The 13073-nt window shown below is 39.6% G+C and overlaps 2 protein-coding genes across 2 annotated transcripts; one reads left to right on the top strand and one right to left on the bottom strand.

Annotated features, from left to right (window-relative positions):
• Window positions 1-112: 112 nt before the first annotated feature.
• LOC135346296 (uncharacterized) lies at window positions 113-5069 on the top strand. Its single transcript, XM_064543872.1, has one exon. It carries the CDS (start codon window positions 3934-3936, stop codon window positions 5017-5019), a length of 1086 nt encoding a protein of 361 aa, XP_064399942.1. The 5' UTR covers window positions 113-3933; the 3' UTR covers window positions 5020-5069.
• Window positions 5070-7286: 2217 nt separating this feature from the next.
• LOC135346288 (NACHT, LRR and PYD domains-containing protein 3-like) lies at window positions 7287-13033 on the bottom strand. The gene is made up of 8 exons (XM_064543861.1): window positions 12871-13033; window positions 9189-11862; window positions 9057-9131; window positions 8911-8982; window positions 8608-8833; window positions 8418-8501; window positions 8165-8293; window positions 7287-7584 (listed from the first exon to the last, which is right to left on the bottom strand). The coding sequence occupies exons 2-8, from the start codon at window positions 11727-11729 to the stop codon at window positions 7415-7417; spliced, it is 3297 nt and encodes a 1098-aa protein (XP_064399931.1). The 5' UTR covers window positions 11730-11862; window positions 12871-13033; the 3' UTR covers window positions 7287-7414.
• Window positions 13034-13073: the final 40 nt, after the last annotated feature.

The raw sequence follows: 13073 nt of genomic DNA, 5'->3' as shown, positions 1-13073 counted from the left end.
CGCACTCATTGTACTTTTGGTAGGCCCTGATAAATGATGCTCATTAGCATAATAGGTGTCCAAGGGAATAGGCATCACTGTCCATTTTTGGTAAAGATAAGTTTTGCATAACGACTTTTTCATGGCAAAGAATATGCTGAAGTCTCGTGCAGTATAGAGTATATAGACTCTACTGATATAGACACATGACAGACTGTATTTGTAATCTGAAATTTCCCCACCTGTATATAGCTGTCTGAGCATAATAACTAAGGCTTAACAACATGTTTCACGGACTTTCATTAGCAATTTATAGACTAGCCAGGCCTGTAAAAAGATTTAATAGTTTAATCATAGATAAAGGAATACATGCGCATGTAGACTATATAGCATGTAGAATTTTTGTACACATTGTCTATCCCTGGAGGAGCACCATGAACTGGAGAGTGACAATCTACATGATATATACTATTCAGGAACCCTTGTAAGTAAATTTTTTCATTTAAACATTATGCATTAGTAAATTATGGAGCTAGATCTACTTGAGTAGTTTGCATGTTGTTAATTGTTACACGCAGTAGTGAAAAAAGTCTATCGGAAGCTTTTTACTGGGTGTTAGTATAGTCGGTCGGTCTGTCTGTTCGTTCATATGCATGTGCATGTGCATGCATATGTGTAGTGTGTATTCAGATCCAATGCCATATAATCCCTGTCATACAGCTTTGGATATAGCTTCATATCCGTAGAACTAAATTTCAGCATCTACAAGTTTCCTGTCATGATCTCGTAGCTAACCAACAGCTAGCGCTTAGAAATTTTGTGCGAACAGAATGAGATGATTATATACAGATGCTACGAAACATTCTAGTTTCTTTCTAGAACATGCAGCGTTCACTGTAAGTCAAATTATAGCCATAACTCGAAAAAGAAGCTTTAGTTTGCAAATCCATGCATGAATCAAAATCCAACAGGATGATGTGGCTAGAAGCCTATAAAATGCTGTTAGCTTTTGTTGCATTGCAACCGTTGAGCAATATTGAACGCTAGGTCGCCTAGCATTCAATTGGAGACGGATCGGCCTGGGGTCGAGGCTAGAATACACACAGAGACAGACAGACATAATTATTATATATACACATGCATGCACATTCAGCTTTACTGTATATCCCTCGTGCGGCTATATAGGCCTCGAGGTATAATGGTTCAAAAATTTCATCTCTGCGTGCTTAAATTTATATTTGATGTTGTCACCCCCACGTGCTGGGTGAGTGCACATGCACATGGTTGAACTGTTACTCTGTTTCTTCGTTTCTCTTCAAGTTGGTCAAATCTTACTTGATAACTATAATGGCCTTCTTTAATACCTCCGTGTACCTTCATGTAGAACCTCGTGCAGTGACATAGTGGACTATCATGTGCCCATAGTGGACTCACCATCACAGCTATATATAGTGCTTCCAATGACAACGTGAGCAATGTATGTTCGTTATCTGCATGCATGTACCATGTATACAAGTCTATATAGATAGAGATGAAGAAGTACCATTATTATAGTAAGTCTATAACCTTTAAACTCTACAGTACTATTTCTTTGCTAAATTTGCTGTAGCCTCATCCTAAAACCGATTGTATATATAACATACTAGATCAAAAACTAGTTCCTGATGCGCGCCACGTCATCGTCATTACCCCCAGATTCTAGGTAATACGTTCTACGTTATTTCATATACTCATGTAATAGTTAGAGCTATAATTATTTGCATGTAATCCTGAAGCTATAATTATGTATATTTTACATGAAGTAAGGTATACCTCCTATACCTGGCCATTTTCATATTGTGTTCCATTTCCTTTTTATTGGAGTACTTCACTCACCCACTGGAACAAATACATATACATGCATGCACTCGTGTATATGTCTGTGCAAAAATAGAATTCCACAGCCTTATCCAGGCCGGCGATGTCCAATCCATGCATTTTTCCTTGAGAAGGAGGTCCGGGATAGCCTTGCATGCATGGGTATTGTGAGGGGAAAGAGAGGAATAGCTGTACATTGTTCCATGAGGGTGCGTCAGCAATAACGTTATTTGTTCCCGGAATACTATGTGCCGACAAGAAAATGAAATGTTGCAGCCACAAATGTCAGAAACCGCATGAAATGCATTATTGATCGAGCCCAAATTAAGTAATGCCACCACATCTTATGTTGTCGGAGTGAAACGATATCGATATAGGCACTGTCCCCATACTACTGCGGCAATGAGAATAGGAATCATTTCTTTGATTGAAATGTGGCAGTCCCTACTGGCCGGGGGCCATTGTAACGGAAGCCAAGCAGACCGCAAGCGCTGCATGCATGCATCCCCCCAAGAGCCCAAAGTGTCCGAGTAGATGTGCATGGATATGTGCATGGGCATTGGAGTATGTAGGTATTATAATTATTATGCAAAAATCAGGAAAACAAGCTGCTATGATTTGCGTCAGGGTTGTTTAGAGTTTTATAAAACATCATTAATTTTTATGGCCATGCACAAATAATTATATATATATAGTGTGCACAGTTTTATGCGCAACTATAAGTCACACAATGTCAACTTAGGCTATACGCAGATATTTATAATCTACAGCATGCATGCATGCTTCTACTAGGCAGGCGCTGAAATGAGGTATACATGCATGCATGCAGTATAATATATTTTGATGATACATTCATTTGTTTAGCCACCACAATAATATGTGTAGAGTAAACTGAGCTTATGGGTATACCTCTATACGCTGTGCATGTACACGCAGGCAGTAAATATTTTCATTGATGAAGCACTTTGGTCCTGCGTCTCCGTGTCCCACAATGTGCACATGGTATAGTCCACTATATATACCATATAATTATACTATAATTATATCACATGTAGGTTATAGTATTATGATACACAAGCATGTAAATCTATTATCGGTACATAAGCTAGCCTTTATCGGTTTGAAACGCTGAACACTTATTCCCTGTCCCCTCTAACATTCTTCTGAAAGACTTTGTATCACTACATTATTAAGTATATACTATCTGCTACCAGTAGCTAGCGTCACTTTTAGACGCGGTGCAGCAGCTCAATTAACCTTTGATTCAGCAATAATTATCAGCCCACGTTGTATGAGAATTTGCCATTTTTCGGCTTTGGGCCATTGTCCATTATTATCCATGTTTTTTGTGTACTGCTCTGGCCTTTTACAGGATGTGTATGCTTATATTTTGCTGAGTGTAATCAGAGGCTAATTGCTTGAGCTGCACCCCGCTTATATACAGTATACATTTCTTTGAAGGTATAGAATTTCAGTAATTACGTTTTTGTCAATATTTTCTATCTTAATTTCTTCATGTTTTGTACCACTATTGTGTGTCTTGACTATTATTGTAATTGATTGTGATCTGAGTGTGCTCATTGTTGCTGTTTCAGTCATTAAGTGTTTATGTGTCTTGACTATTATTGTAATTGATCGTGATCAGTGTGCTCATTGTTGCTGTTTCAGTCATTAAGTGTTCCTGTGTCTTGACTATTATTGTAATTGATCGTGATCAGTGTGCTCATTGTTGCTGTTTCAGTCATTAAGTGTTCAGTGTCAGCAACACTATATATAATTGGGGTGAGCTTGAGTCGTTCTATAACCCTTGGTTCTCGATACTTGTTGAGTCATATCATGTACACTAACCGTTTCATAGTTTATACAGTCTATAAGCACTAACTAAAGGCGATTGTGTGTGCCAGTTAGATCTAAACTGTGTCTGTCTTGCAAGCATAATGGACGAAGATGAGTTTGTCATTAATGATGCATATGTTCGTTGCTGCAGAGAAGAGGAAAATGTTTATGATTCAGTACTACAAGTAGGTAGCAACCCTCCCACAATATCATAAGGAAGAAAAAATCAATCCAGCAACAGGCAAAGAAGCGTCCGTCAATATGAAGGAAGTACTAGTGAATTGCCATGCTATTGCTACTATCTTAGCTCTAGTTATAGCTGTCCTTTCTCTGATAGTGGCTTTGGTAGCAGTGAGCTATGCTATAATAGAGTTAAACAACCAGCAAGATCAGCTGAGCAGCTCCAGTCAGGAGGTGGAATCCCAGATCAGCAATTTGAAACAAGACATCGTAACACTTGAAATTAGAATTTCTGACCAAGAGAGTTTTTCGAAAAATCTATTCCAAGATGTTCGTAAATTCACAGCATTGGGCATCATCGAAAGCAATCCAGCTAGTTCTTGCCGCGACATCCCTCAAGACAAACCATCTGGAGAATACTGGATTGCAACTGACAGTACTAGCTCTCCTGTTCAGGTCTACTGTGACATGAACCGAACAAGCTGTAGCTGCAACACTACAGGAGGATGGATGAGGGTAGCCAACCTTGACATGACTGACCCCAGCCAAAACTGCCCAGATGGATTCAGACTGGTGTTGAACAAGACAACACCACCACTGCGTACTTGTGGCAGACCTGGACCAGCAGGATGTGTGTCTACTACCTATCCAACTTATGGGGTGGAGTACTCTCGAGTTTGTGGAAGAGTGATTGGCTACCAAGATAAGACTCCAGATGCTTTTGATCCATATTTCGGAAATCAGAACTTGTCAATTGATGACATTTACGTTGATGGTGTGAGCCTAACTCATGGACAGTCACCTCGTCAGCACATCTGGACATTTGCTAATGCACTTGCTGAAACAGCCTGGAATAGATTTGTATGTCCTTGCACTAGACCTGACGTGACCTACACAGGAGCTGTACCTCCCTTTATTGGTCAAGATTATTTCTGTGCAACTGGTAGTCGACAAACAATTTCTCTAATATTTTTTCCTGATGATCCAATCTGGGACGGTCAGGGATGTGGGGGTACCAGCACTTGCTGTGAGTTTAACAACCCACCGTGGTTCTGCAAGCAACTTTTTCAACCGACTACAGACGATATCGAATTGAGGATTTGTGCTGATCACGGCATACATGACGAAGATGTACTACTCGAAACTGTTGAAATCTATGTTCAATGAGGAATACTTTACTATTATTGACATGAGTGTATTATAATGATTAGATTATGTTAGCCAAATACTGCAATCTGATTGGCTAAAGGCAGTGTTCTATCCAACTTAGAAAATCATGCATGTACTTCACTAGCCTTGAATCGAGGCTAGTACTTCACTTAAAAAATTATGTAACTATGCCAACTATTCTTCATACCTTAAATTTTGGAAGAGATGACGACTGTCTGTAGCAGTTTGCGATCGACCTTCTGCCATAAAATCTACTTGGCTGTTCAGCCATACCACAATTTATTTTTTAAAACATTACAATTATTATATCAAAATCTAGGGAGTAAATTTAAGCTTGATTCTTCCCCATGCACAAGTGCATGTGCATGAGAGAGGGTTGTGAAATGGGAAACAGTGACCTCTCCCAGGGGTGCATGGAAAGTAGCATAAAGTATGAGCTCTACTCTACTTGTTATTGTTTGTACTTCTGTTTCCTTTTGCCACTCTTCCACTATTGCTCTGTTGGCTTGTCAGTCGACTAAATGACTCAATCAAACAGATTAAAATGTTGAAAGCTTGACTAAATGACTTTAATCAAGTGTTGTAAGCTCAACTGAGCCAACAGATTCAGATGTTGACAGCTCGACTAATTGACTCAAACCAAAATTTAATGTTGACAGCTCGACTAAATGACTCGAATCAAATGTTGAAAGCTCAACTAAATGACTCGAATCAAGTGTTGCAAGCTCAACTGAGCGAGTTGAACCAACATATTCAAATGTTGACAGGTCGACTAAATGACTCGAATCAAATGTTGAAAGCTCAACTAAATGACTCGAATCAAGTGTTGCAAGCTCAACTGAGCGAGTTGAACCAACAGATTCAAATGTTGACAGGTCGACTAAATGACTCGAATCAAATGTTGAAAGCTCAACTAAATGACTCGAATCAAGTGTTGCAAGCTCAACTGAGCGAGTTGAACCAACAGATTCAAATGTTGAAAGCTTGACTAAATGACTCGAATTAAGTGTTGCAAGTTCAACTGAGCGAGTCGAACCTATACAGATTCAAATACTACAATTTCAGCACATTCAACAACATGACACTTCAAGTGAAAATTTCTAAGCAAACAAATTTTCTTTTCTAAAGTGTTATAGCCATTGTTCATGATCTACAACCATTTTATTTAGTGGGAATCATAAGCAATCCTGCAGTGAACTCCCCCAAGACAGACCATCGGGGAAATACTGGATTTACAAGTAGTATTAGCTCACCTGTTCAGGTCTATTGTGACATGGACCAAACAAGGTGTTGCAACACTGCAGAAGGATGGATGAGAGTAGTATAGTCAACCTTTTCATGGCCGATCCCTAACCAAAACTGCCCAACCGGATTTCTACTGGTATCCAGAACAACACCACCACTGCGTACTTGTGGCAGTCTAGTACCTAGTTCAGGATGTGTGTCTATCTACCTATCCAACGAATGGGGTGGAGTACTCTCAAGTTTGTGGGAGAGTGATTGGCTACCAAAACAATACTACAGATGCTTTTTATCCGTATTTCATTAACAGAGGTGTATCTATTGATGATGTCTACGTTGATGGTGTGGGTTAGCTAACCCATGGACAGTCACCTCATCAGCACATTTGATAATGCACTCGATGAAGTTCACTCGAATGAGCTGGTGTGTCCCTGCACAAGGCCTGACCTCTTACACTGGAGTTGTACCTCCTTTTGTTGGTCAAGATCCTTTAATGCGCTTGCAGCTACTGTCTAAACCGCATTGATCCGGCTTCAAACCACATCAGGTAGGCGGTTTGCGTAAGCCGGTTTTGATAGCGCATTAGTGCGTTTAGACTATAGACCTCGTTAGTAGTAATGCGCTTTACAATGCGTATTAGATGCTGCGTGTAAACAGGGCTTATTTCTGTGAAACTGGAAGCAGACAACTTTTTGATCATAATTATCTTCTACCCTGATGATCCAGTTTGGGACGGTCAGGGGTGTGCAAATGGCAGTACTTGCTGTGAATTTAACAACCCGCCGTGGTTCTGCAAGTAACTCCCTCAACCGACTATACAGACGATACTGAGTTGAGGCTCTGTGGCGATCAAGGCTTTGAATTAAGACGCACTTCTAGAGCTAGTGAAGATCTACATTCGCAGAGTGACTACTGCCCCTCAAGTTTAAACATGTGACTTATTCAGAATTTTAATGTTGTATCATAACTTATTAGTTATAGTTGAAAGTGAAATGTTTATATAGGAAAATATATATAGACTCTGAACTATAGAACCAGTTAAAATCAAGATTGATACATAATTATAATTGTCATGTCATGTCATTTGCATTACAACTCTTTGTCAACAATACAGACATGCATGAATGACTGACAGCAGACAGTCTGTAATCTATGCTAGGAATGAACAAGTACTGGTGCAGTATTTCCCCCTAACAGCTGATGATAAGTCCATATAATCAATGTCACGAAGAGCATCAGCAATAATGCTCCAACTTATTTCTAGACTCTTGTAGTTTTTTGCAATAAACTGGAATAGGGCAATCTTCTGACTTTCAGTATCTGCATGCATGGGTATGTACTAGATAATAATATCCATATAGCACGAGCGTGAAACGGTGCGTTAACTGGTTTGTAGTTTGCAGCTTCTTGCAGCTATAAAGCTATCACTCTAGTGTAGAGCTAACTACTGAATAGCAACCTTCTAAAACATATTTTTACTATTCCTGATTCTGGAGAGACTGCAATGGCCTGGTAAGCAAACTATAATTATTATAGCCTATAATTATTCGAGAACAAAGCTTTTGTTTGTAAGATTATATAGCATGCATCGCTAGAAGCGTATAGATCACTTAGCTGCATGTAGGTACATTACAACCATGAGATGCTTCGAGAACTTCCACCATTACATTTAAAAATGTGTTATTTTGGCCACCAACCGTGCTCTAACTATACCCCACTAGCCGTGCTCTACCTACCAAACCGTACTTTTTATTCCAACCACAAAATAATAGAGCGCGGTCTGTGGTTACTACATAGTCTATGGCACTTGTTAGCATAGTTTTTCCTTTGATTTCTATGCCAAAAAACTAGGTAGATGCAGACTAAACATCGATAATCATTATACCACTTAAAAACGTACCAAATCGATTGTCCTGCTGTATAATCTCCAGTCGGTGTTGAAAAATGCCTAAACTGACCCCAAACTGTATCGGTTTTGTGAGTGTCTTGAGCTCCTTGTCCAGAACACTGAGAGTCAACTCTGGAGGAACTGAATGGGGGTGGGGATGAATCTACGGTCACAGTGTATTGGGGGGGTGATAGTAATTTTTAGAAAAGTGCACAACTTTGCAGTGCATGCATGTAATTGATAAGATTGCTGACAGGTGCTCTACCTGAACTTGATTTTGGGAATGGAGTTGGGAGGGAAGCAGGTGCAACTCTTTCACAACTAGAGTCAGCAACTGATACAACAGAGGCTGTATATATGTGTGTGTGTCATGTGAGGGTCAGTGCAAGCTAGGTGTGAGAGCCTATAAGATTTGAATACCTATATGGCTAAGATCTAAAACACCCTATATATACCTGTTTCCTTTTCCTCTCGCTCTGTTGTTTGAGTCGACTGTACACTACAACACGTACCCTCATCACTAGGTGTTTCTGTTGCTTGAGGAGAGCTCTCTGGAATAAATATATCTATACCATCATTGCTAAGAGTGTCCAGTGCATCGTCTGTTGGATGGTATTCTCCAGGCTTGTCAGTGGATGGCCAAAAAAGCATATCATCATTCTTAGAAAAAGCTGGAGCAATCTACATTATAAGATATTGTGACGTGATAAAGCAATGTATACTATATATATATATATAATCATGTGGTATACACTCACGATAACTAGATTAGCCGTGCGAATCATCTCTGACAGAAGCACATCCCAAAGCTTATAGAAAAGACGGGTCATCTAGATTGAAATGATATAATTATAGTATGCATAATTATACTCAAGCATTATATAAAAACATCATGCACTTATACCTCTTCATTTTGTGGGGGTAAATATGTTCTCTCCCATTCATTTAGCACTGTGATTTTCCGTGATTCCTCAATGACCTTCATTTTAAATATAATTGTGAACTATAATTATACATATGTATATGGAGTATATACCTTCCATTTTTCGTTGTACATGAATAATAACTCTTTATTCACAGGATTTCTACGGAGAAGAACGGCACACACGAGACCATGAACAACACTAGTACTGGAGCGCTTCAAGCTTGGAAATCGCTCTGGTATACACTCAATGAGAGCTATCGCTCCCTCATCATTAATGCAGTTGTTGCTGAGATCCACCAAATATAAATTCTTACATATCACGTTAGCAGACTCGAGATTGTGGATAAGCATTACAATGTCAGCCGAGGTAAGAGAACAGTCAGAGCAAGTTAAACGTTGCAGTAATGGAAATGCTTGAAGACATTTTGCCAGAAAAAGAGTTCCCACAGCTCCACTGAAATTGGAGCTTGTAAATTCAATAATTTTTAAATTGTTTGAGGGAAAATTCGACATCTCATAAGATACTATGTGTTGAGACTCAGAGGTACTCTGATAGGTAGCTCTTAATACGATCTCATCCAACACTAACGAAATGTTCTCAACAACTGAACATAATCCAGGTATACCAAGATTGTTATCAGATAAGTCTAAAGATTCCAGTCCAACACAGTGTGAGGAAATAGACTGTAGGAGAGTGGTCAATAGAGCTCCATTGATATCAACATCGCCAGTGAGGGTGTCGGACAAATACAGTGACACAAGGTTAACAAGAACGCCTGCCCGTACAGCTGTCTCCAGTGACTGTATGCCGAACACTCCTAGAGGATTGGTAGATAAATCCAGTTGCGTGAGACTCGTACAAGATATGTGAATATATGCCGACATTATGTCAGTGAAGTTGTTTACGTTCATCCAAAGTAAGCCTAAAGATGTAAAGGCAGCTGAGGCTCTCTGAAATAAATCAGCAATACCTTTGTCAGACAACTTAGTCTGCTCAAAGGATAAATCTCTAACTTGCAATGTACCATTCGCATTCGAAAGTATGTCAGTTAATTCCTTCAACAACTTATCATTAATTGCACAATCAGCTATTCTAATAACCATATTATCACATTTTGCAGCATGACGAAGAACATAGAACTTAGCTATATAGTCAAAGGGACTGTCCAAATTACTAAATAAAAGATTTTTTACGTGCAAAAAACAAACTTTTTTTGCAAATTCAGAGTCTGAAGCTTCGAAAGCTGCATGACATAAAGCCAAATCATCACGCTCTTTAGCCACTATAAATTGATCCATTAAGATTTTTTCCAAACTGATTACCTTATCACTACAACTACAATGGTGTTTACTAGCAAGACCAAACATAAATCTCCAAGCCATATCGAACCGGCCACTGACAGCATTAGCCTCAAAAACTTTCAGTTTCTTTTCATTGGGTAGAGTAGCAAGATGGAGAGCAGCCAAGAACTCTTGGATGGTCAAGTGAGCAAAGTGAAAAGACAAACCATGACCAACAGGTAGAAGCGATCGTGCAGACTGCAACAGACCAAAGCACTGCATTTTGTCACCAACTTCGGGTAAGCGAGCGGACAATTCAGCTTCTGAGAAAACCAGCTGATCTAGTAATAAGCACTCGTAGGCAAACTCACAGATTAACCAGAACGTGTCTTGTAGATCATTCGGAATATCATCAAAACTATTAAGGCCAATCGGACAATCAGGAAACTTCTTTTTGATATTGCGAAGGACAATGTTAAGAACAAGTTGAGTGTACAGCTCAGTTAGTGTACGAGGAAGTTCTCGATCTAAAGTGTGCCACAAATTGCAAACAATGGCGCAATTGAGGGGCACAGAACACACACTCTCAATGACTGGGTTGTTCTCAAGCTGCTCGATAAGAGAAGTAGCTTTCTCTGGGAATTGATCAAACTCTGATTTTATGTACTGCTTGATATTTTCCTCATTAAAACCGACTACTTCAACCAAACGGTCCACAGAAGGAAGATCATGAAGAGGAGCTGAAGCAGAAGGTCGTGAGGTGAGAAGGATGGAAGCAGAAGGAAGAAGACGGCCAAACAAAAGATTATATAGAAAAGATACGTTTGAACGGTTTGTTTTACTGAGCTCGTCCCAGCCATCAGCTATGATAAGCACCCTTTTCCCTCTTGTCCTCTTTAGCTGTCGAGCAACAGACTCACAAATAATTTCATCGGGGTGATGAAGGGCCAGGAGGTCAGGAAGAGAAGAAGCTGAGCTGACTAACTGATCTCTTAGTGGAAGCAACAGGAGACAGTCGAATTGTGTCAGGATTTTGCCCTCGGCCCACCCTTCAGCAAGCATGGTACATAGTGTAGTTTTACCAATCCCAGCATTGCCTTCCACGATAAGTTTTTTCTCTGGTTTCTTGCCTTCTTTGATTTTAAACAAGTTTTCATGGAGAATTGGAGTACGTTTGACCTTTTCATTAGGTGCGCCAGGTTGTGGCAACCCAGCTCTAAATCCCTCTTCTTTTACAGCCTCTACTAACTGCAAGTTAATCAACTTGTCTCCCCTAACAGGTGGCCATTGTTCCTCCGTGTTTAATTGCCTCTCTCTGTAAGCTTCCTGTAAACCTTCAACAAACTCGCTCAGTGTTTCTTGTGCTTCCATACCAGACTATAGCTAATTTCAGTAGAGCATTTGGTCCAGTATAACAAACAAAAAGTTCACTCGATACGTTACTTGCAATAATAACAGACCGATTTCCACTTTGCTAGCTGGCCGTATAGAGATGTACGATAACCTACAGGGAACAGATCATTTGATTGCTTTTGTTAGCGGGAAATGATCATATTGATTGATTTTTCATTGTATGAGTTAACACACCTCGATCAAAGGATCATGCTTACTGCTATAGTGCATGCATCAGCGACAGGTCAGAGGAGGTATAACATGCGTGCCTCGATTAGGCTAATTGCCTCTGCAATAACATTGAGCGTGGGTGTAACCACGCCTCGATTATCCGCCCACGCTCAACGTTATTGCAGAGGCAATTATTAGCCTAATCGAGGCACGCGTGTCGTACCTCCTCTGAGCTCAGGTACATGTATAAAAGGCCATCAATATCATATAGGAAGTGGTCTGGGTGATACACTTACCACTTCCTGGCATAGGGTAATAACATTGACATCACCCAGTAAGTACAATTAAGTCACTGTGAATGCTCCATGCATAATTATAGTAAAACTAGCCACAAATATATCAAGTACAAAACAGTGTGTGCTATTCCAGAGGAGATAGGACACGCATCACATGTACCTCAGTAATTAACAATCCACGTTTAACAGCAAACATTTAGACAAGGATTTGTGCATAAAAAGTGCATATTTTCAAGGAGCTAAAACAGCAGTGATCCCACAGTCATTTTCTCTAATCAAGGATGGTACTAGATCAGCAATCCCAGTTGGATCCCGGCTTGAAATTCGTCATCAAGCCTAGTGGTTTTCACTTAGTCTAGGGGGTTAATTAACTCAGGTTAGTTGCAAGAGAGCACAAAGATCTACCACAGGCACCATAGCTACATTGAAATCTAAGGAACCGCTAAGCGATTACCGAAACATAGTTATTCATGAATCAATTATTCATCTACACAATGGTGTAAACTTAAAATTAACGTACACAAATTATATTCTACTCTATCTGCATATCACTCTATCCCTACTCTTAAATGCATGTATATACATGCATGCATGCATGCAAATTAACAAATTCTCACTAGATCTAGTCTATGATATCCCACCAATTAACTTACAATTTCAACTGTTACAATAGAAGATTTCAATGCAAGACCTGGTTCTTGTTCAAGATTTATTCAAGATGTGTGCTCTGCATGTGGTTTGCACTTCTTAAAATGTGGTCTAGTGCAGACAACATTCTTGTGACCACTCACAGGAAACTCCATGATGGGGTGTAATGCATAATGCATAAATTTTATAATTAGAACTCTTGCTACAT

Source organism: Halichondria panicea, chromosome 13 (genome assembly GCF_963675165.1).
Source record: "Halichondria panicea chromosome 13, odHalPani1.1, whole genome shotgun sequence".
NCBI lineage: Eukaryota > Metazoa > Porifera > Demospongiae > Suberitida > Halichondriidae > Halichondria > Halichondria panicea.
This window is presented reverse-complemented; position numbering and strand designations above follow the sequence as displayed.

Excerpts from the sequence above, each read along its gene's own strand:
- LOC135346296 (XM_064543872.1), top strand. The coding sequence starts at position 3,934 with ATGAAGGAAGTACTAGTGAATTGCCATGCTATTGCTACTATCTTAGCT.
- LOC135346288 (XM_064543861.1), bottom strand. The coding sequence starts at position 11,729 with ATGGAAGCACAAGAAACACTGAGCGAGTTTGTTGAAGGTTTACAGGAA. Across the intron at positions 9,132-9,188 it reads TGTACAACGAAAAATGGAAG|GTCATTGAGGAATCACGGAA; the intron begins GTATATACTCCA and ends TTTAAAATGAAG. Across the intron at positions 8,502-8,607 it reads GCGAGAGGAAAAGGAAACAG|CCTCTGTTGTATCAGTTGCT; the intron begins GTATATATAGGG and ends ACATATATACAG.